At 40.1% G+C, this 24652-nt stretch overlaps 1 protein-coding gene across 3 annotated transcripts in view; it reads right to left on the reverse strand.

The window, feature by feature from the left end:
* The window catches only part of Akap7 (A-kinase anchoring protein 7), a 126853-nt gene that overhangs the window by 88245 nt on the left and 13956 nt on the right, over nt 1-24652 (reverse strand). For all 3 annotated transcript variants that reach the window (XM_041654201.1, XM_041654203.1, XM_041654202.1), the window contains exons 3-5: nt 23319-23458; nt 12278-12414; nt 8539-8699 (exon numbers count right to left, since the gene is read on the reverse strand). In XM_041654201.1, the coding sequence (XP_041510135.1) occupies nt 8539-8699; nt 12278-12414; nt 23319-23458 (438 nt within the window). The remainder of the gene's footprint in view (nt 1-8538; nt 8700-12277; nt 12415-23318; nt 23459-24652) is intronic.

Below are 24652 nucleotides of genomic sequence, written 5' to 3' on the forward strand. Positions count from 1 at the left end.
TTTAGAGTTGGGAGATGGCTATCCTCTAAATCCAAGCATGTTGTTAAAAGAAAAATTCAGAATTTCTGTTTCATTTCAGGAGCCATCTAGTATGGGACAGAAAGAAGATAGATTTTAATAAAATATTTAACTTTTATCCATGCCCATTTTGTCTATACTGTATCTTTCATTGAATATGTGTCCATATAAATAATGAATAATGTTTAAGTTTTCAACAATGAACAGTAGATTTTCCTGCATTGATCTTTGAAGCATCCAGGAAGAAGATGGGGCCCCACAACAATGACTCTACCTGGTTGATATGACGTTATGATGCTGACAGTGCTACTATGAGGCTGATTTTGGGTACCAGCTTCAGAAATGGTGCATCTTCTTACAGTGTTCTGGACAGAACTCTAAATAAGAACTTCAAAAAAAAACCCTATTGACTATTCAGAGACCATTTGAAATTATACAAAACAGCAATCTTGAAACTTAACCATCATTTTACTTTTACAGGATCCCATAGAAAGAACATCACCTTCATGACAGCTAAAGCAATTCTAGAAGATGACATTCCCCTCTCCAAACGAAGTTTTTCCTCAGGGTTAGGGACACCATTTCGGGGTTGATTATTACTTGTATAGGGTTGGGAGTTAATATGGAAATTATGTAGGCCCAGAGATCACAAAATAAGTAGGGAAAATTGAATGGGATAATAGGTATATTAGTGTGAACTTACTCACACTAATAATAATAGTGACTAATACAGTGAATATTTGTGAGCTATTATTTATGGACAGTTTATATTGGTATAGATTTTTATAGATTGATACAAGTTCAAACTATGTTATATTGATTATGTGCCTATTTCTGTTTACAATATTTTTATACCTATGCAAAGTTATTTTGTCAGATTGTATGCATGCATGTTCCTACCTCTGTTTAAGCCATTTTATATAATGATACAATTTTTAGGATATATTTATCCTAAAACGCCTGAGAGAGACGCCATGCCCCGCTCCCGGGCAGACACACGCCATGAAGCAAGCCGCCAGGTTAGACATGCTGAACCTTTCCCGGTAAGACCGGTGCTCACCGATTATTAGAGATGGGTTGATCGGGATAACAGAATTAGCCAGTAAGGGCTAGGGCTAAAGGGCCAAGCAGTGTTTAAATGAATACAGTTTGTGTGTTGTTATTTCGGGCATAAGCTAGCCGTGCGGGCGGCTGGGGTGCTGGGGACGCAGCCCCGCCGCCCTTATTACTATATCTTTAGATACACAGAGATTGTATTCTGCATAGACAGATAACCTTCAAATACTTCAAAGATCTGTAGATGGCATTTAAATAACTTAGGGTTCTGTTGAAGTGAGACACAATTGCTCCTAGGTAGCACCAATCTATTCCTGAGAGAGTATTGAGCATCAAAGACACTCCACTTGGAGTTTGTTTTCTTCTTGGCACAACTGGTCTTTAGGTAACATGGCCTTTGGCCATGTCTCAACCACTAACAAAGTGTACAATGTCCAGACTGGACAAGCAGGATACAAGAAAAAAGACTGCTAAACATTGCCAAGAAGGGTAAGATGGTTCTGAAATTTTTCCTGCCTTTGAAAATGGTCTGTCAGTTACTCTAGGCCTTAGTCAAAGTTGGTTGCTTCAACACTGCAAATGAGACTTTGGGTGATTGCTCAGGCAGCCAGTTGTCTCTGTCATCTATTGCACATTTTGGAAGCACCTTGATTGCAATTCCTGCCTACTCAAGTAATATTATCTCCCTTCTCAGGCTTTTGATGGGGTTGAAGATTTGATAGTCGTATTACCATCCTCTTATGACCTAGCCAAGTCATTTCCAATACAAGACTTAAGACTCCTTAGGATAAAATGTTAATTTAAACATTTAGCATATGTTTCTTGCTTAATACTGTTTATGCTGGTTGTATTTCTAATCTTATACTTGATATCTGTTCCTAGTGTCTATAGTTTATGTTAGGTTATTTAAATAAAAGGGAGAGGTGCTGTGGGAGCTCCTTCAGCCAATAGTCTTTAAGATACCAGCCCACTTGGACATGGTCTCTTATACTATAAATGAAGCTGTAAAGCATGTACTGGCTCTCACTTCCAGCTGCTAGACTCAGTTCCTGTTCTCTGTTCGTGAAGAGGACTGTGATCTAGGACAGTGATCTGTGAGTCTCCCCTAAATAAACAACTCTTTATCATATATAATTCTAAACTAGTGTGGGATTATTTTGTAACTTCCGCCATCAATAAATTAATCATTAAAATAATTAAAATGTCTTAGGGTATAAACTGGAGAGATGGCTCAGTGGGTAAAAAGCCTGTTCCACAAGAAGAAGGACCTGAGTTCAGATCCCTGGGACCTATGTAAAAAGTCAGCCATGGTACCACACAACTGCCTTGAGCTCAGAAAAGGCCAATTCAGTAATCATGCATTTATTAAAAGCAGAGACAGGCAGAGCCCTAGAGACCTCACTGGCCAACATGCCTGGCCAAATTAATGAGTGCTAGGTTCAATGAGTGATCCTGCCTCAAAAAACAAAGTGAAGAACAACTAAAGACAAGACATGGAACATCACCCCACACACACACACACACCATACACATGTGTATACACCCTAAGAATATTCACACACAAAATATTTTAGGGCATAATATGCTAAATCCCATCAATGTATAAAGCTCATTACTTTAGACTCTATGTTTAAATGCACACAAGACTTTCCCCCAATTTTATACACTAAAATTCCTAATTACTTCTTTCTTGGAAAAGGTCCCACTGTGTTGACCAGGCTTCTAACTCAAGCCCTTCGGACACAGCCTCCCTAATGCTGGAGTCAGGCTTGCACCCAGTTTCTTAATATTCTTTATTCTGATAATCTTCAGTAATAAGTACAAATAGCATCTTAAGGCATTTCCTTTTTATAATAACTGTGCAATTCTTTAAGAACGTAAGCACTAAAACTCCTCTCGATTAAAATTAGATAAATCACACTATGTATACCCTTTCCAAATTCTCCTGCTTTCTATAAAGTCTGACCAGCTCTACCTTTATTGTTCTGAACAAAGAAAATTTAATATTCCTATGTAGGCGCGCACACACATACACACACACATAGTTTATAACAAAGTTTTTTAATGATATCATGATAGACGAAACATATTCTTCTGAAAGTTAGAATGTACCATTTAAACAAACAATTATGATATAATATAAAAACAATAAATTATTACACTGATACCATTAGGTAGCTAGTCAGATATTTACAGGCTTAGAGGCTATTAGGGGGCAGATCCTTGTCTCATAATCAACAGCCTGTATAAACAAAGACCAGAACTATAGGATTCCATTACTGATAGAGGAATGAGACCTGAGTCATATCTCTGGCCCTGGGAGGAAATATGATATCATGAACTGCCCTGAAGGTCATGGATAAGTATCTAAAGACGGTATTATGAGCCCTAACCCTTATAAGGGTACTATCTGGCACTTTTTATCTGTTAAAAAGAAGGATGTACCATTGACTCTACCTAAAAGGGTCAATCACCTAGACAGAAAAATCAGCTGGGAAGCTGGCTGGTGCAGAGACCTTAGAAACCACTGAATGTGCAGACAGGACAACAGTCCCTTTGGCCACTGCCCACTCTCATCTCCAGAGGGCCTCACATTACTCTGTGAGAAGTCTTACCTATATGTGTGTCTTCCTTGGCTCCTTTCAAAGATCAAGGAACTGAGGGGAGATCAGAGAGAGATCCTGGTAGTGATACTGTTGGACCTACATAATCTGATCCTGAAGAATCCCTTTAAGACTAAATCTAGAGACTAGGAATGGAACTCGATAATAGAATATATACTAAGAATTCCCAAGGCCAGGAAAAAAAAAAAGGAAATACCAAGGCCTTGCATTCAATTCTCAGTATCAAAAAAAATAATCCAATGAATATAAAGAAATAAAATACTGAAAAATGTCTAAACTCTGACTACACGAACACTACCATCAATGGAGGAGCCAACTGAATTCCAGCACCTGGGGTTCTCAGTGCACTGCTTAATCTTTAACAACTGGCATGGTGGTATACATATATAATGTTAGCAGTTGGGAAGCTAAGACACTAGGATTGCTTTGAGTTCAAGGTCAGCCTGGGCGACATAGTATCAAGCCAGTAGGGGATACAGACCAAATTCTTCCCCCCCCCAAAAAAAAACATAAATTATCAAAAATCTGTGCTTCAATGTGTAGATAAATGAAAATCTCCCATGACTATTAAAAAAAATCTAGATTTCTTATAAATCTATGTGAAAACTATAAACAAAGGCAACAAACAATACAATCTCACACAACAAGTTAAAAGTAAGTTTACCATGCACTGATATTTTCCCTACATCTTTCATTTTTTGTAATGTTTCACTGAAATTTTCAGAATATAAATGTTTCTAGGCAGGAGTCTCTAATGCATCTGGAAGAAAGAAAGAAAACACCAGGGCAGTGGCCTTTGCTAAAATGACAAAAGACTATCCATCGGTTCCTGTTCCCATTAAAGCTGGTGAGAGTCCACATTCTTCACCACACAATGGAGCTTTCACCAATGCTGGAAAATATTTTTGTGAGAAGATTTGCAGAGAATGAATGGAATTCTTAATGTTGCAAGCGCCCATTGAATTATTTAAAAGGACAATGACTGAATGACTAATTAGAAATGTTTCAGTGATATTTATATTACAAAAGAAAAGATTTAAGTCTAGCATTTTCTCTTGAATAGTCAGAAAAAAATAGACTAGGTTTGTTAACCGTGGGCATCAATTCTGGAATGATCTGCCCTCCAAGCTCTGAGAGCTGCCTCCCCTTTGGCCAGCTAATGCTTTTTCCATCCTACTTGGCTTCTAAATGTTACTGTCTGAATGGCTGCTTATATGTACTTCAATTTACCTGGCCCCAGAACAAGACTTAAGATGACGCCAAAGAACTGTATAGCATGGTAAATGATAAGAAAATAAGGAAAATGAGACAAAGGAAGACTAAAACAAGACAGATAATGAAGTGTCCTCTAGTCTGAATAAAATTAACACTTCAGCCTTCTGCCAGCAAAGCCTTTCTATCCCAGGAAGCATAACTTAACCGTCCAATATCATCACGTCAAAGCCATTTGTTGGGGTCAGAGAGGTGACTCAACAGTTAAGAGCACTGACCATTCTTCTGGAGGACCACGGTTCAATTCCCAGTACACACATGGCACCTCACAATGGTCTATATTTCAGGTTCCAGGGGATCCAACATCCTCACATAGACATACATGCAAGCAAAGCACCAATGTATATGGAGAAAGAATTTAAAAAAGATACAAAAAGCAAAAATCAAAAAGCCTGTTCTTTAAAAATAAAAAAAAAAGTTAAAACAGCTATGATACTGAAATTAAAAAAAAATCATTGGGACAGGGCTATAGCTCTGTTAGTCGAGAATTTGACTAGCACACACAAAGCCCTAAATTCAATTTACATACCTTAGGCACGGTAGTGCATATAAAGTCAAGATAATAAGTTCAAGGTCATTCTCAACTACTTAGTAAGTATGAGGCCAGTCTGGACTACGTGAGGCTTTGTCTTAAAACAAGAACATAGAAAAAAATAAAAATAAACTTTTACAGTCTGTTTTTTAGGTTATTTAAGATTTATTTTTAAATACATAAATAAACTTTCTATAAATCATGAACTTACAAAGTCTTAAAAAGAAGGCAAAACATTTGAAAGCAACTTTGCCACATCACTTCCACAGAAACACGGTTTAACGTACGCAAGCAGGCAATTTGCTGATGGTCTGGCTTAGTCTAGAATGTATTTCTCACGGAGTGGAAGAGATTCTCTCATAAAAAAATGAAAAGGAAAAGGAAAGAAAATGAGAAAAGCATTTGATAAATGCACCTAACAAAGATATATTTAAAATATTCTCTCCACAAAAGACTAGCACATCCTTGGGTAGGCTGTTTGCATTCTTACGAAAATTAGGTAATTAAATGTAACCATTAAATGCAACCACATGCGCAGTGATTATGGCGGTCACAGGACAACTTGCAGGAATCGGTTCTCCCCTACCATGTGAGCTAAGAGGCTCCAACTCAGGCTTGGTGGCAAGTGCCTTTACCCACAGAGCCACCTTACTGACTTCAATCATCTACCATATTTTCATACTGATATTTTATCTAGTAACCTTACTGAACTCTACAGTGAGCTTTAAACATTTTTTGTCTTTGAATTTCTATATATCACTTGCTCCTCTTTGTTAAAGTAAAGAAAGAATATTCCATTAGCCTCTATTAAGTACAACTCCCCTGAATTCTCAAAATTCAATATAGTGTTATCTGGACATCACTAACCCTTACAGCTTTCTCATTTATAGGCTTCTTTTTTTGTTTGTGTTTGGTATTTGTTTTCATTTTCATTTTTGTTTTGTTTTTTGGAGACAGGGTTTCTCTGTAGCTTTGGAGCCTATCCGGGAACTAGCTCTTGTAGACCAGGCTGTCCTTGAACTCACAGAGATCCACTCACTAATCTTCAGCTTAAGATTAATTAGGCTTAACACTAATCTTCAGCCCCCTTGCCCCGTTCTTCCACTATCAATCTCATCCCACCATATTTCACTCTCTAACAGAAATCGGATCATGCAGCATCAGACACTGCTCGGAACGCACACCAATCCCATCCCGCTTTATTTCACACACTCAGAAATTAGGAAACACCATCAGACACTGTCCAGCTCTCTCTCGCCAGTATTTGTGCTTTCTTGGTCCTTCAATACATCTGCGTGTAAGGGTCAAGCATACATTAATTCAGCTGCCTTGCTACATTCCATGCTCAGAAAAGTACCCAAGATAAAAAAAACTATGAGCCCCTGGAATCCATCCTCAACACCCTGCACTGATCTGCCATCCCATCACACACTGCTTCATAAAGTCCCCTCTCCTTCCCTTAACCTATGTGCCCTCAGCACACCGCACCCACCTCTGGGGACAGACATTACTATGTCCCATCGCACCCACTCATCCATCTGTTCCTGAATAAGACTGCTTCTCGGAAGAGCAAGAATTTCATTTCCGTTGACTATCCCAGGCACCTGCTTTGTACTTGAAGTTCCCACTAAAGTACAATTCCTTGAGCCTGACATTATGCAAAAGAAATAAATTTAGAGAATATAAATTTATCAAAACCTTAGTTAAGATGAATGTGGCTGTTTGACCAGTAAAATCAATAGCAAATTTCATATTCATAACTCCGATAAAATTGTCTTATGTAAGATATTTTCCAAGTAAATAACAGAAAGCTTTTACTGAAAAAATAAATAGCCTTTTGCTTAAGACACCTGAATGGATAGCACTAGATGAACTTAGGCTATACTAGACGGTACTAATGGCAGCGTGGCTAATGCCTCTCTCCTTTAACAGATAATGAATGGTGAGAATCCTCTGAAAACACGGCCATCACAGAATACTAATCTTAAATACTGTAAAACACAAAAGGAAAACCAACAGTGAAAACTGGCTCCCATTCCACCTACCCTTCCACTAACAGTGCGCTTTTGAATATTAAGACACAGATGTCATATAACATGAAGAATGAAAGAATATCCTTAAAAAGTCACAGACAACTTGGTATTCTTTTTACTATGCTAAAATCAACCTAAATAAATATGCATATAGAGAGAGAGGATACAGGGAAATAACAGACACAACTTCAGGGTGATAGCCAAATTAAACGGAGGCAGAGCAAGGGAGACACTGTAAAGACAACAACAGTTCATTGACACCTGGGCTTTCATTTTGGCACCAGATGTTCAGTTACTAAATTATTTCTTAAATAGATAGTTAAAAGGAGAGGGAACAAAGTAGGGAGCGCAGTTAAGAGGGAGAGGAAAGAAAAGAGGGGAGAGGAAAGGCAAACTCAAAGATAAAAGTAAACCAAGCACAGAGCAAACACTGAAAGTGTGTTTGGACCAAGGATGAGAGGCCCTAGATGAGATGACACAAGGTCACACCACAGGCACTGTTTGTAGTTTTATTATCTATGAATCAAACTCAAAATTCACCCACCCCCAATAAATGTGAGGCCTTCGGCACTCAGAGGGGTCAAATAATTGCCTCCTCAGCAAATAACAGCCAGAGTGGACGAGGGAGCTACAGAAATGAAAACGTGGCTGATCCATTGATTGGCTCTCTGTAACAGAGATGACAATTCCCACAGCGATGGTCACTCATTTGTTCAATGCTTATCAATTATATCTCAAATCTCATGAAAAGCAAAGGGACCCTTTGGACTTACAGTTCATACTTGAAGCCAGTCTAGTGTCTTCTTCTCTAGAAAGCTCCAGAATTAAGTGTCCTCAAGAGAACTTACCCCACTTTTAGCCGCTACATAAGTAACCAACCCAAAGCAGTTTGTGTGCAAAGTGAGGTTATGCTGGCTCTCCAAATTCAAGGACACCAAATCTCTATGACAACCACTAGAAAAACACACAGGAGATTTCCTGAGTACAGTACTGTTTGTCTTACCTGCTATCTCCGTAAGGGTATTAACATGATCTCCATCTGCTAACTTCACAAAGCCAACCTGACTTCGGAAAGTGTCAACGCCCTGGAAGGGCAAAGTCAGGTGCCTCCCTTGAAGGATTTCCTCAATGAATGGCTTCAGTTCCAAAAGTGCATCAGTACCACTAGTGAGAGACAATATTTTTCAACAACATGGTAAGTAATAGACAAAACCAAATAAGAAACAAATCCAGTTTTTTGTTTTTGTTTTTTTGTTTTTTTTTGTTTGTTTGTTTGTTTGTTTTTTTTTTTTTTTTTGGTTTTTCAAGACAGGGTTTCTCTGTGGCTTTGGAGCCTGTTCTGGAACTAGCTCTGTAGACCAGGCTGGTCTCGAACTCACAGACATCCGCCTGCCTCTGCCTCCCGAGTGCTGGGATTAAAGGCGTGCGCCACCATTGCCCGGCTACAAATCCAGTTTTTAAAAGAAATTTTATATATATATATATACTAATTATTTCAAAGTTCAAAATATCTTTCAGATTTAACCTGTGGTTAAAACCAATATTAATTTTTAAATAACTATAGAAGAGGTGAATTAAGTCTTTTCCTAATTTTAATTACTATTAAAGCAGATACTTGTGGTGGTTTGAATAGGAATGGCCCCCACAGACTCATATGTGTGAATGCTTGGTCCACAGGGAGTGGCACTATTAGGAGGTATGGCCTTGGTGTAAATGTGGCTTTGCTGGAGTAAGTGTGTCACTATGAAAACGGGCTTTGAGTTCTCATATGTTCAAGCCATGCCTAGTGTCTCAGACCACTTCCTGTTTCCTACTGATCAAGATGTAACGCTCAGCTCCTTTCCTAGCACCATTTCTGCCTGTATGCCACATGTTTCCCGCCATGATAATAATGGACTAAACCTCTAAAATTGTAAGCCAGTCCCAATTAAATATTTTCCTTTATAAGTGTTACTGTGAGGCCATGCCTTTTAATCCCAGCACTCTGGAGGCAGAGGCAAGCAGATCTCTGTGAGTTCAAGGCCAGCCTGGTCTTCAGGAGCTAGTTCCAGGACAGGCTCCAAAGCTACAGAAAAATCCTGTCTCGGGAAAAAAAAAAAAAAAGTGTTGCTGTGGTCACAATCATTAATCATCAAGAAACTTCTGTAAACAACGTACTCTGGAGACCCACTGGAGGACGGCAAATGTGAAGCCAACCTGGACTACATAAGACCTAGAGTACTAAAAGACCTTGCCTCAAAAAATAAAAATTAAAACAAACAAACAAAAAGAAATTGCTGACCGAAAAAAATTTACCTGTGTAACTCAAAGTGCTGGAGCTACTCACTTGCCTGCTATGTATGAGGTCCTAGATTCGACCTCCAGGACCTCAGGAAAAAAGAGGGCTACAACTCAAAAAAAACTCCAATTTTTACTAATTTTTTTTAAAATAATGATACATTCCAGAACAATTTACCACACACAAGAGCTTTGTTAGGTTGTACGGAGTGTTCAAAACTGAGTTTGTTTTAGTTTGTTTCTGGAGGTAGCATTTTGAGGCAGGCTCTTATGTAGAGAAGGAGGACTCTGAACTTCTGGTCACCCTGCCACCACCTCCCAGGTGTTAGGATGACAGAGTAGGTAAGCATTCTACCAGCTAAACCATGTCCCCAGCCCAAAGTCTCGGATTTATAAAAATAAAAGTACTAATTCTTACTCAAATAGGACTTACTGTTTCCAATAGATTCTACAAAAACTTAATCAGGCATTATCTCTTAAAATACAGTGTCTTTATTAACACGATTTATTGTACTTAGACTCAAAGTATAAGTTTAATTGTACTTCCCAACTAACACTAAATGCTTGTTATAATTGTTTAGCCTATGTTCACTTATGACCACTTTGTGTTTCAAATCTTTATTTCTCTTTATGAGTTAGATATTATCAAGTTTTCCCTGGTTTTAAATTAATGATCAATTACATCTTGAAAAGCATTCTAGTGGATATACCTTATTATGAAAAAACTTAAACTCACTAGAGGGCAGCAGTTACTTAAGAAAGAAATGAGCATGGGCAGTACGGAGAGGATTTTCAAACTTCCTTCTAACAAAACTATCATTGAATTATCCTGTTCCCCCATCAAATAGGTGAAAAAATAGATTTTTGTAGCGCTTTCATATTTCTTAATTAATCTCCACACGGCTCTGAGCCGATTCCATGCACGTATTTCACGGTCATGTTATGAGGACAACACAGAACTGCAGAAGCACTCTGGAGATGCCAGTATTTCTCCCTGTACCTCCGCACCCACATCCTAAGTCCAATGCCCCTAACTGTATTCAGGGCCATAGCCAGTTCTGCAAATAAACCTCTACATACACAGATACAACTACATGGACAGAGAAGACACACCCCACCTGTTGTGCTTTTAGAGGATCCTGATTCATCACACAAGCTGTGACTCCTCTTCCTCACCTATCCCCCATCCCTTGGTTTGTCTTCTCTGAAAACCATGAAAGCATTGGTTTTATATGATTGAGTGGTAAACTGAAATAAAACAAAATCTCTCTTTCCCTCTGTCCTTGAAGCCTGGTGGCTTTCCGTGGGAAGGTCAAGAGTCATTGTCTGTGGCCAGTTGCGAATGGCTGCTATGTTTGCTTTCCCTCTCTTAGTCTATCTTTTTCTCACTCTCTTCCCAACCCAAGCCTTGCTTTTCATTCCCCCAGGAGCCATCTGGGCCAAGGCAGAAACACAAATAATCTGCATTTCCTCCCTGCTTTTGTTTACAAAGAGCCCAAGCTTGAATTTAAGGCCCCCAAACTCCATAGGAGACAGCAAGGAATTCTGCACTCTTGTAATCAGTAACTTCTAGTCAACCTTTAGGGAGTGGGGAAAGTTGGGGATGGGAGGTGTGGAATGGAATACCATGGCACTAGGAATGACCAAGGCAAGCTGAAGTGGAAATTGTCCACCTCGCCCCAGGAAAATGACAGCTCTGATGACAGACAGCCAAGAGTAAGTACCTACTACATGCTGGGCAACATGCTAAGGGCTCTTGCTTGGCGTTAGCACTATTTACTGGGACAGCAAGTTTAAGTCAGACTGCTAATAAAAGGTAGTTATGCCATAATTCCAGAATCGTCACCTAGAGTCTCAATCTAGACTCTAGAATCAGACTCCAGAGGAGTTTGCATAATTAACATAGACAACACATCTGTGTAACCAAGGAATACCACTGATAACAATGAAGTAAAAATAATCTGAATTAAAAATATTTATACAAAAACAATAAAAAAAATAAAAATTAAAGAAAGAGAATATTTATACAAGCAGGGCAGGGTAGTGCACACCTTAGCCCTAGCACTGGGGCGGAGACCAGAGGCAGGAACATCTCTTAAGAGTTTGAGGCCAGCCTGGTCTGTAAGGTAAGCTCCAGGGCAGTCAAGGCTACATTTGTCTCAAAAAAATAAAAATGTAAACAGACTATAGTGGAATGTGTCTGAAACCTCAGCACTGAGACAGCTGAGGCCAGAGAATCACAAGTCCTAGACCACACTTGATACATCAAGTTTGAGGCTAGCCTATGTTACATAAATTAAAAACAAAAACAAACAAACAAAAAAAACCTCTGTACAATGACTACCAGGATAATCAGGATAAAGAATATTTCTTTAGAATCTTAAAGCCGCCTTGGGCTCGACTATATTTACTCACAGTAGAGTAATAATTTGGAAAATAATATTCAAGAAAGACACATTACTCACGTGTTTACTTCATCTTCATTTAATAACTGCATCACCAGCAAGGTGATATGAAAGGAACCATCACCAACCATGGCTTTGGCCAGTCGTTTATCCTGTTGTAGTATCGTATTTTGCAAGACCTTAATTCCTGCTATAATCTAATTACAAAGAAAAAAGATATAAGTAAGCAAAATTTTTATAAGACAAATTTTAAATTAATAAGAAAAAATAGTTGGACGGTGGTGGCAAATGCCTTTAATCCCAGCACTCGGGAGGCAGAGGCAGGCAGATCTCTGTGAGTTCAAGGCCAGCCTGGTCTACAGAGCGAGTTCCAGGACAGCTAAGGCTGTTGCACAGAGAAATCCTGCCTTGAAAAACAAAAACAAACAAAAAGAACAAAGCATAAGCAAGCAATTAACAAAATTAAAATGACATCAAAATTCCGCAGCCAAACACATAACCTCTGCTTGTTCTCATACTTGCTAGAGAGTTGACTAGCATGGTCGGAAACACTACATACATTTAGACAATCACGAGATGTGCGTCCATCTGACGGGCCCTGAGCGCAACACTCTTATTTCGCAGACTGAGTGGGAAAAATCGCCATGGCAGCACCTCCTTTTAGAAATGCGCCCTTGTACTAAGCGTCTGACTCAATAATCATGACCATTCCTAAGAAAAAAAGCTTTATTCTTCCAGGGAAAGGCCAAATCAGCAGACATCATTCCATTTCTGTTAGAAGTAATATTTATTTGTCCCACAGTGAATTGCTGGACCTATTCCTCGCGGCTTTTAAGATCCTCTAGGATAGGAGGAATTCCAGTAAGAACGACTGCTGGCATTTTTTTCCTGACTTGGGAGGGATGGAGCATAACCATGGAGACAAAACTGAAGGAAGCCCAAACTATGACAGTGTGCATCCAGGAGAAAGTCCACAGGCCGGGCTGCTCATCTGTCTTCCCTCTCAGTACCGATTCCTCTGGAACAGGAAGAGACAGGATGTATCTCCCTCCTCCACTTCCTGTTAGAGCCACAGAGGCTAGCCCAGCTGTAAATGTCAGTGCACTGGAGAGCAATCTAAAGTATAATAGCAAGCCCAGAGAGAGGCCTGAGAGAATTCGTAAAAGCCTTGGGAGAGCAGAATTATTAAGAGAAAAGGAAACGCTGGGCAGGCAATAGAGACAGCATCCAGTAAAACAAAACAGAAAGGGAGGGGTGAGGAGAGCTCAGGGCCTGAGCATAGCAGGCTGCTCTGATTCTGGAGCCCCTGTGTTATCCTCAACAATGGCCCCATTGTTTGTGGAATGTACTGAGCAAATCATAAGACACTGTCCTGGGACCTAGACGTTCCCTTGAACCAGGCTCCAAGTCCACTGCTTAATTGGGCCCCACTGGTTCTCCTTTGTTCTTGTAGAACCCATTCTGAGTAAGAATCTTGTGAAGTCACTTCGGGAGAAAATCTCCCATCCTTGGTATCCTGACCACCTTCCCTGTGGCCTGCCTTTGTGATTCTGTCAAGCCATGTTTCTTCTTAGCAATGTTCTATCCACTGACTTTATCCCTGTTCCGTGTTACAAATTCCCACTGTACTTTCTGTGGTCAGAACAACATCCATCTCTCTCCGTGAGGCCATTTCCTAGCTCCTAGCTCCTATACCCATCTCCATAGACCATGGTAAACTGAAATTTGAAAATTGTCCAAGGAGATTAAAAAATAGCCTCAACTCTGCTTAAACTGAAAGAGAAAAAAAATCAGCAAAAATTGACTCGAGTCATTTCTAGTCATTTCTGGTTTTGTTAGAAACACAAGTTAAGCTCAGCCAATCACGAGCGCCCAACGAACATATGATGATGATGTGACTAGGGGTGTTCTGACAAGGTGACCCATAAAAGGCAACTCCATACGCGCAATCAACTTCTTTATTTTACCCCCACGTTTTTCCTATAAATACCTGCCTCTGACTAAACCTCTTTTAAGTCTGGTGTCCCCGATTAACAAACTGTTCCTTACTCAAACTTTTAAAAAATGATATTGGGCCCAAGATTTTTCTCTAAGAGTTTAGTGGCAGGAGCAGACCTCAAAGGAAAATCTCAGGGACCTCGAGGGACATTGAGGCACCAAACTAAGGAAGGCGCCAGGCCCATTATAGCTCCAGCAGGTAGAATATGCCTGAGTAAAATACCGACTGCTCTTCCAAAGGTGCTTCTAGGCCTGACAACAGCCGAAAGGCCTACGTGGGCTGTTCCCATTGTCATCCCTCAGAAGACTGAATGGTCATTATTCAATCATGTAAGCAGGAAACAAACAGATGACTCACTCCGATCGCAGTGCGAGATTGCAACTCTTCTCGTTAAACATTTTCATTAAAAACACAGCTTGAGTGTTTCTCTTTTTAATTCTATAAACCTTGCTATGACAAAGAATATCTTACAAATAAATAAAAACTTCACACACCAAAGTTAACCAGACTCACAGCAGTAGCATTTCTTACTGGCACTGAAATGACTTCTATGGATGTTCATCAGAGGGCTTGGTGACCTGCAGAGAAACCTAAGACTGAACCGCAGCCAAACAGTCTAAAAGAATAAGAACAAGATGAGGACCAGCGCCGGCCATGAGTGAAGGCACCTGTCACCAGCCCTGAGGATCTGAGTTCAGTCCCCATGACCCACGAGCTGCAAGAAGAGAATGACTCCTATAAGCTTCCTCTGGTCACACAAGCTAAATAAAATATAACAAAAATAAATAAGAAAAAGAATGCAGAGCCTCCTGTCCTTGTGACTGAAAAAAGCTATAGGGACAAAGACCAAGAGGTTTTCGCCTCAAGTCTTACCTCAAGAGGTTAAGCCAAGAAACCCTGAACCTATAGATTTCTGTCACCATTATACAGTCACACTAAAAGAAAAAACACTGTCCATTACGCTACCAGCCTCCCAGAGAAACTATTCCTTTTGGTAGGGACACATCGCCATCAGGTGAACCCTCGGGGTCTCGACTGTTAAAAGAAAGGTCCGTGCTGATGGGGCTACTACATTACTCCAGTAACACACACTTTCATAAGCATGGGCAAACCAAAATCAGTGAAGAAATCATGCACATACTACTGGAAGAAAACAAAGCCACTGGCCCTGCTTTACACTCTGCTATAGTAAATCAACAAACCCCTCCGTATAAAAAAAGTGGGAGAGGATGGGGTTCAAATCAAATCCAGAGAATCTCTGTGTGACCAGTTCCCAGGTCTTCTGCACCCCCTCAGTAAAGTACATTGTGTGACAGTGGGTTGAAAAGAGCTTTCTTTTTTTTTGGTTTTTTGAGACAGGGTTTCTCTGTGGCTTTGGAGCCTGTCCTGGAACTAGCTCTGTAGACCAGGCTGGGACACATAACATTCTCTTTGGAGGAAGAAAACTTTCCAGAGTTCCCTGACTCTCTGAAGTCTGAGGGCTACTCTGTTCTTCAAAAACAGAAGCTGATAAAATAGAAACTCAGACCTCTCTAAAACCCCAGCCACTTATGGGTTTCCTCCTCAACCAGCATAGGAAAAAGTTGAGGTATAAAATATTAAGTAGACTGATCATTGCTTCAATTGCCCCACTCCCTAAAACTGTAGACAGTCCAGAAACTATCACTGATTGCATGGGGGTGGGGTGGGTGTCAAAACAAGGTCATGTAATAGCTCCTACCAACTGATGCCTGGGGTACTTCAATCCTACTAAGTAAAAACCTAAGAGGATCAGGTTTCTGTCTACTTACCTGCAATAAATGAAATTATAATTCTAGCACTGTTATCTGATGTGTCTCTGCAGGTTTGAACCAGTTCACAGCAGTGGACCTCTGCGTTTCCTTCTGTAGTATTCCAGTAGATGAAAGCCAGTGTTTTTTGCCTTTAATGATCAGCTGTACACACAGACTGTATACTCTATGTGTTCACTAAAGGCCCATCTTATCTGTCTCAAGCATTACACTGTCAGTCTTGCAATTCAGGGGAAAATTCACTTACTTAACATGCAGAGAATCTGATACTATGTTCCCTACCAAAATAGAATCTGAAATAACTCATTTCTTCTCCTACAGCATGTACTCTACCAGCATTGAAAGGCCGCCATAGAGAAACTTCAGAACTATCAAGAAATGGTCCATTGCTTAGGTCCCAATCTTGACTGTAGGAATTTCCCCCTCACGTGGAAGAGTAAAGACAGTCCAAGTGTTCCCTTGACTGACAGCTTAGAGGTTACAGAGAGGTTTCTGTGGACTTGGAGAGTACTCCAGGTCTCGGTCCAAATTTCTTCCTGATAGTTTTCCCTTTATATCAACTTATAAAAATTCTTCCAGAGCCCTCTCGATGAGAAGATAACTAGGAACAAGTTTTAGGTCAAAGAAAGTTGGCCTCATGCTCATCTTCAGCATTTTAGTGCAACGTCTTGCATGGTGAGATGATTTTAGATCCTGTGTGTCTTTGAATTGTCTAATAATTGTAAAACTTAAAAATCAAAAACTGTAAAATGCTTTGAAGACTATTATTTCCATGAAGCCACATGATACTTGTAATATAGGATTAACCTCAAATCTATGAAAATGTAAAAGTTAATCTAATCAAGTCACATATTTCTAACCATGCTTTGATTTTTCCAATTAATTTATAGATTCACTGATATCATCTTAAGAATTTTTAAATGCTTTTTATTCCTAATTACAATCTTTAAAAGACAAGAAAAACACTCCAGAATCTTAACTGCATGTTATTAAAAGAAACTAATTTTTATAGTCACTGTTTAAAATTCTCCAACACCATTAAACCTTATCCATCATCCTAATCCCCCGCCACTGGCGTAACTGCACAAAGTACATCTCTAAACCAATCCTAACAGTGTAACTTAGATGTGACACTAAAAGAAACGTCTACAAATAAAAACTTGACTGAAATCTTACATATTCTACTCACTGAGTTAATTGAAAAGCACATCCTCATCTGGTAAATATCACCACTACGTCATAGTTCAAAAGCCTACACTGGCGCAATTAGAAAAGCCATCTTTACATCTTTGAAACCTTCTAATTAACTCAATGTATATGTAAGTTTTAAAAATGGCGTAAATTAGCATGCTCCTACAAAAGAGACATACTATATTCTAGTACACCGTAGAAGACTATCTTTGACCTCACCTTGTGACCCTGGTTTTAGAAGTCTTCCAAGTTGCTAGCGTATCACTGCTGAGTCTGTTGCCTTGTTAAGAGTTATTAGAATTTTGTCAGGATGCTATCTAGGACGTTAGGGATAACTCACTGGTAGTGTATTGCCTAGCATACACGATGACCTAGGTTTAATTTCTGAGACAAGAGGGAAAATGCATGTGATATGCATGCCACCCAACTTTTCTTCATAGCTAAATACTCTCAGAAGCTAGAGAGATGCCTCAGAGATTGAGAACACTGGCTGTTCTTCCAGAGGACCTGAATCAGATTCTCAGCACCCACATGGCAGCTCACAGCCATCTGTTAACTTTAGGCCCAGGGGTCTGATGCCCTCTTCTGGCTTCTACAGGCACTGGACATGCATGTGATACACAGACATAAATGCAAGTAAAATACACAGAGAGAGCTAAATACTCTCATTGCCTGTCAACAACCATGAAAAGTATTTGAAGAACTAACACTATAGCAATAGTGGAATAAAAGTAAAAAGATCAGCCTTAAACAGAAAAGTGTTCTTTTTCAAATACTTTTCTATTTTTAAGACTGAATTCACTAATCTCCCATAGTTCATTAAGACTAGCAACTTTCACATTACAAAAATGAAGAAACATGACATTAAATGCTTTTTAAAGTCCTGAAGAAAATTTGTCCGTTAGCATACAAAAAATCATTCTAAAATTAGTATACTCCTGATTTCAGCAGCTCCTGATGAGTTCTTGCCTGCCTTTCATTGCTGATTTGTTTGCAATAGTCCTGATCATGACTGCCCCCCAAAGGCCCATGTGTCAGCCTTAGTTCCCAGGGTGGCACTTTTGAAATGTGACCTCTTAGGAGCCTAGTAAAGAGGTCAGTGGGTCACTGGCGGAGTGTCCTTGAAGGGATTTCCGTATCCAAGTTCAATCCTCTATCTTTTGCCAAGAAAAAAGTTTCGTTCCACCACAAACTCCAAGCTGTGGTGTTATTTTTGCCTTAAGCCCCAAAGTAATGCCAATCCATCAAGGACTGCAACTTCCAAAGCTGGGAGCCAAAATAGCATTTCTCCTTATGAATCAGTAATCTCAGCTACTTTGTTACGGAGACAGCATATTACCTCTCATATGAAAGCACATAAAACCACACACGGGCAACAGCCAGATAAGTAATTATACAGCCATAGCCATTAAAGAACAAGCTTTATTACAAGCCATCAAATCTTTTCCTTCTCTTAAACTAAAATGTAATTACATGTTAACCGCAAAACACACACTCCTACACTACCAGTTAGGATAGTACCTCGCTTCAATTCTAATGTATTTACCAATCCTACTTCTTAAAAACATGAAATGAAAAATTCCCACAACGAAGAATTCTAAACTACTAAAAACATGTTTGAAATCAAAGAGCCATGTAATTCTGAATGCTTTCTCTCTCTTTTTTTTTTTTCTTTAAAACTGGGTGCCAAGAAACTGAGGCCAAAAGTAGAGCAACTCATTGTGAATGTACTGGCTCCCAAGAGCCTGTTTGCAGGTCACTAAACTGGAACTTGGAATACATTCTTCCATTGAAACAATGTGACAAACAGGCCTTCTTTCCCAGGCCTTCCTACCCAGCCTCCTAAGTCGTTTAAAAAGAAAGTGAACATTAGATACTTTAAAACAGACAAATGAAAAACTCTGCAAAAGAATTGATACGTATGTCCTCCTCTTGTCCAGTTCTTACGTCTTCTCCCCGTATTCACATGTAAGCATGATAAACTTATCACTCCAGAAAGTAAGTCTCCCAAGACAGCAGCATTAAATTAAGCTGCACTGCCCGTGGCTATAAGGTACTCTACCCCCCTAAAATCAGTTGTTATTCATATTACATTACAAAATCAGCATTTGTATTTATTACTTTTAAGACTTTGGGGTCTAGAACTGAAAACATTTGTCTAGTATATGTGAGGACCTGAGTTCAAACCTTAGCACCACACTTTAAAAAAAAAAAGAGTTTTGAATTTAGCTTGGTATAGTGGAAATGTTCTTAGGTCCCTGAAATACAGTAGGAAGGGAAGCTGTGTCTGTAAATGCCAGCACCTACTCTTTCCTGGAAAGCACCCATCTAGGCACTGAGAACACAATAAAACATCTTGTAGGGAAAAAAATTAAACTGCAAGAATGACAAGTGACAATCAGAAACTACAACCTCTAACTAAGAATGGAATGAGAAGAGGGGAGGCGACCTGGTCAAGAAGACGAGAGGCTCAAAGAGAAAGAGGCACTGAAGTGGAGAAGATGAGAACAGCCGTCTTTAAAGAAGGTTCGGAGTACATCTCTATCCCGGTGTCAATGGGGAAAGCCTGAAGTAAGCAGGCAGGTGGGGTGTGCAACATGGGGCCTGGAAAAAGAAGCATTTGAGGTTAGACCTATCCCCTGACCAGACTGAAATTCAGAATCTAGTCACCTGAACCAGAAGAGTTTGTAAGACTGGTGGCAGACTACCAGGTCTGTGAACTCTAAGCCACACAGGACTCCATCATCCTTCCTCCCTCCTGCCCTGTGGACCACATCCTGTGGAAAACTGGAAGAGTTCCTCTGCCTTATTTCGCTTGGCCCCTTCTCCCTGCACTGTATCCCACCCATCCCCCCACCAACCCTCACTGGAAATGCAGAGGAGTCAAGCACTGACAGCGAGGGGGGGAGACACCCAAGGATGGTTGCAAAGAACAGAGAAGCATTAAGGGAATCCAATGGCCTCGTGCGCCTAGGCATGGAATCTCAGCTCCCCAGGAGGCTGAAGCAGGGAGGTCACAGGTCCAAGGCCAGCACAGACAATGAAGAGAGGTCCTCTCTCAACAGGAAAGTAAGAAAGCTGGGGATACAGTTTAGTGGCACAGCATATTCCTAACATTATGAGGCCCTCTCGATGCAACCACAGGTACAATCAATCAACAAAATGAACTACCTAGTTAAGGCGAAGAAGTGCAAATCAAATGTTGAGAGCTTACTTGGAGGTTCTAGCAGGGGTGCAGCCACTCATATACCCTTGACAAAGACCAGCCCTCCCCTATTAGGGAAGGTCTTTCTTTTTTACCAACCACACAGCTTAGGAAGGGATGCAGTCAGGGTGGTGAGGGAGGAAGAGGCACCTGCCTAGCCATCTAGATCAATCAAATCAATCCTGGTGATCAATGGGCTGAGAGGTATCACAAGCTGATTACCCTCACTCATATCTAAACACACTGGGAGACTCTTTAGTGGAATGGTCGCTAAGCAACGAATCAAAACAAAACCTAGCTTCTCCGCTAGCAAGAAGTCATGTGTCTTCAGGGAAGTCACTCCAGCTGTCTACCACTTGGTTTCCTCCTGCGGCCTGGCTTCTATCTGCCCACTAAAGCAACAGAGCTTCGCTTCCTGCTCTGGTCTACTGTCCATGTGTACACAGCCCTAAAGCAAGAGGAAACCAAGGCAAACAACGGGCGAGCATCTAAAGATGCTGTGCAACAGCTCATCCTCTCAGCTGGGTGTCACCTAAACACTTCCGAGGACCACCTTACTGCTAGAAAACCCATCACATGAACCTGAGGTCATTTTTCTCTCCTTAAGGTGTCGTCTCTCTAGTTAAACTCTATCTCAAAGATGGGGTACTTCTTAGAATGAGCCAACAAAACTTAGCTGGTTTTTCTCTGGTGTTTATTTATTTGACTTAAAATTCTTTGCAGGTCTCAGATTATAGCTTAGTGGTAGAGCACGAACCTAGCAAATATATGACCCTGGAATGAATCCTCAGCAACACTAAAAGACTAAAAGACTGCCTAGTCCAGTGGTCCCCAACCTTCCTAATGCTGCAACCCTTTACTACGGTTCCTCACATTGTGGCGACGCCCAGCCATAAAATTATTCATTGCTACTTTACAACTATAATTTTGCTAGTTATGGATTTTGTAAATATATATGTTCTCCAATGGTCTTAGGTGATTTCTGTGAAAGGGCCATTTGACACCCAAAGAGGTTGCAACCCGGGTTGAGAACCACTGGCCAAAGAGAGTCTGTGGAGTCAGAGTGAGATTCGGATCTGGCCGTGCCCTTAGGCTAAAATGTAAAGGCAGTCAGCCTTGTGGAGGACGCATTCTTCCCAGGTGTTCTCATTCCCACATCACAGCATAGTTCCAGTTAGATACAGTATTTTTTTTTCTATCTTAAGATTATCTCGCTAAGTGGTGGTGGCACATGCCTTTAATCCAAGCACTTGGGAGGCAGAGATAGATGAATCTCTATGAGTTCTAGGTCAGCCTGATCTACAGAGCAAGTTCTAAGACAGGCTCCAGAAAAAAGAAACAAAAACAAAATCTCAGTATGAAATCACTGACTGGGTCCATTGTATTTATACAACACTGATTTTTCAGATTTTAATAGATTTATACTGAGTTTGATATGCAATCTTAAGTTAGTATAGGTTGAGTACTCCTCATCCAAAAACTTAAAATCTAAAATGATTCAAATCCAAAACATAATGCAAGGGTGATGGAGGAAGGTCATTGGTTAAATAAACTGCTTGGCCCTCATTGGTTAGAAGATAGGTGGGAGGAGTAAACAGAACAGAACGCTGGGAGGAAGAGGAAGTGAGCTCAGACTCCACAGCTCTCCTCTCGGGAGCAGACACCTCAGAGAGACGCCATGCTCCCAGCTCCCAGGCAGACGCACGCGATGAAGCTCCGACCCAGGATGGACATAGGCTAGAATCTTCCCGGTAAGCGCACCTAGGGGTGCTACACAGATGATTAGAAATGGGCTAAATTAATATGTGAGAATTAGCCTAGAAGAGGCTAGATAGAAATGGGCCAAGCAGTGATTAAATGAATACAGTTTGTGTGTTGTTATTTCGGGCATAAGCTAGCCAGGCAGCCGGGGTGCTGGGGAAGCAGCCCCGTTGCCCTTATTACTACGCAAGGGAAATTTTTCATATCTGATATCATTTGGGTGTAGTCAAGACCCAGAAGCACTGAGAACCATGCATTAAATTCCCTTCAGGATATGTGAAGAAGGTAGTATGAGGAACAGATGCTCCCTGTTTAGACTTGGATCTCACCCCAAGATTCATTATGTACATACAAATACCCGACAAGTCCAAAACACGTCACATTCCTGGTCTCTGGCATTTTGAGCAAGGGATACTCAACCTACTCAGCAACGAAGAATGTTTAAAGAAACAACACTGCAAAGATACCCATCACATGAAGGCCCGTGAAGTAAGACGTCCGTTTCCTATCTTTCCAAAGGCTTCAGAGTCCTCTCCTCACGCATGCCCGCTGTTCTCTGCCTCTCAGGGCCTCCTCCACTAAGCAAGACTTTGGAAATGATCTTGACAGGGACCTGTGAGTATGGCTTTTAGATCAACCAAATCAATCCTGGCAAGCAGTGGGCTTGCAGGTATCACAACCTGATTACCCTCATATCTCCCTCGTATCTGTAACACATTGGGAGGCTTTAATGAAATGATCTCTAAGCAACAAATAATAATTTTTAAAAAAACTTGGTTTCTCTTTTGGACACAAGTCATGTCTTCAGGGAAGTCACTGTCTTCTGTCTACCATTTGGTCGCCAAGGGTCTGACTTCCACCTGGCCATGTTATCATTAAATTTGAAAAAAAAAATTTAAATAATCACAACTATTATATAAACAACTTGCTATAACTTAAATGTGAAATTTTCCTACTGGGATTAAAGGCATACAACCACCGCCTGGCAGAACTAGGAGATTTTAAAAGTTAAATTAAACATTTAAATTATGCATTACTAAAATGTTATCAAAGACTGTTAGACTCTCAAAGCAACTGGGCTGACAAACATTTAGTACACTTTAAAGATAGTTTAGAATAAAACTTCATAGTAAAAGGTTCTTAAGAGATTATCACCTTTTTGTTGATGATCGGAACAGACAAGAAATAGTTGGGTTGATAATCTTTCGAGGGTTTTTTCCTCTTCTTTATGTGCTCATTCTTGATGCCTTCATTTTCTTTGCTTCTCTTTGAATTTGCTTGAGGTACGTCAATGACTAGAGGAAAACAAAGATAACCTAGTTGAAAAAGGAAGAAGTCATGCAGTGTATATAATAAGCAGCAATCATATATAATTGTCATTTTCAAATGTAAAGCAGGAGTCGGCAAGAATTTCCATAAAGAACAAAATTGTAAATGGTTTGAGCTTTGCAGACTACAGGGTCTGTCTTGCAGCTACCTAACTCTGACAAAACAAATCAAAGGATATAGCTGTGTCCCAATAAAGCTTTATTTACAAAAAAAGATCAGGCAGATTTATACCTTAGGTAGGGCAACACTAACAAGCATTCTCTACTTCATGCCAAAGGGTTGGATTTTTTTTTTTCTCATTGTTTTTGTTTTGTTTTTTGAGGAAGGGTCTTGCTATATAATCCAATACCCCTTTTTAGGCCACCAAGTTCAAGACTATGAGCATGAGCCATTATGTCTGGCATCATGGTTGTTCTACCACTATGAAAGTGGATTGTTGGTTGGTTGGTTTGTATTTGCTTATTTCACCCATTCCCTGTGACCTAGCTTCCTTCTGCTAGCCCACTTCCTCCTAGCACAATGTCCCACCACTTCCCAGCAAAACTGGTGACCTAGTATTCAGGCCACTGAGGATATTCATGATCCAAACTGTAGCAAGTGGATCATGTCAGACAGGCTCTAATATAAATTTACAAATCTCTCCATAGGCTAAAGAGGAGACAATGTGAGCATCAAATTGAATAAAAAATTTGGTAGTGTGAATTTTATCAGATATGATCAAACCCACCATTTCATAATGATTCTAAAAAGAAAAAATTAAAACCAGAATTCAGTTACGTGTGGAGAAGTCAGAGAACCATTATTCTAAAAAATAATCACTCATGTGTACATGGTACAATTTTATACCCATATAGTGTGTTTGGGGTTTTCTGCCTTTAATCCAGTGCCCTTTGACACACTCCACCTGTGACACTGTGAGCCACCGTCATGTTTTCTCTTGTTTATAGGATCTTCTTGGTATTTACCAAGTTTATCTGTAGAATCAAAACACAGCATCTCTCTGCTTTCTCACTCCCTGACTTCATTTTCCTCCCAACTTTGGGAACACAGTCTGTGTTCCGAAGCACAGCTTGCTGTTATTCCATTTGCTTGCTTTCACATGAAAAGATAAAAAGCAAATATTTATATAATCATTTAGTTTACTGATAAAATCGGTGACT

This window comes from Microtus oregoni, unplaced genomic scaffold (assembly GCF_018167655.1).
Source record: "Microtus oregoni isolate MIOR12 unplaced genomic scaffold, Mior012 000006F_ref0000085, whole genome shotgun sequence".
Taxonomy (NCBI): Eukaryota; Metazoa; Chordata; class Mammalia; order Rodentia; family Cricetidae; genus Microtus; species Microtus oregoni.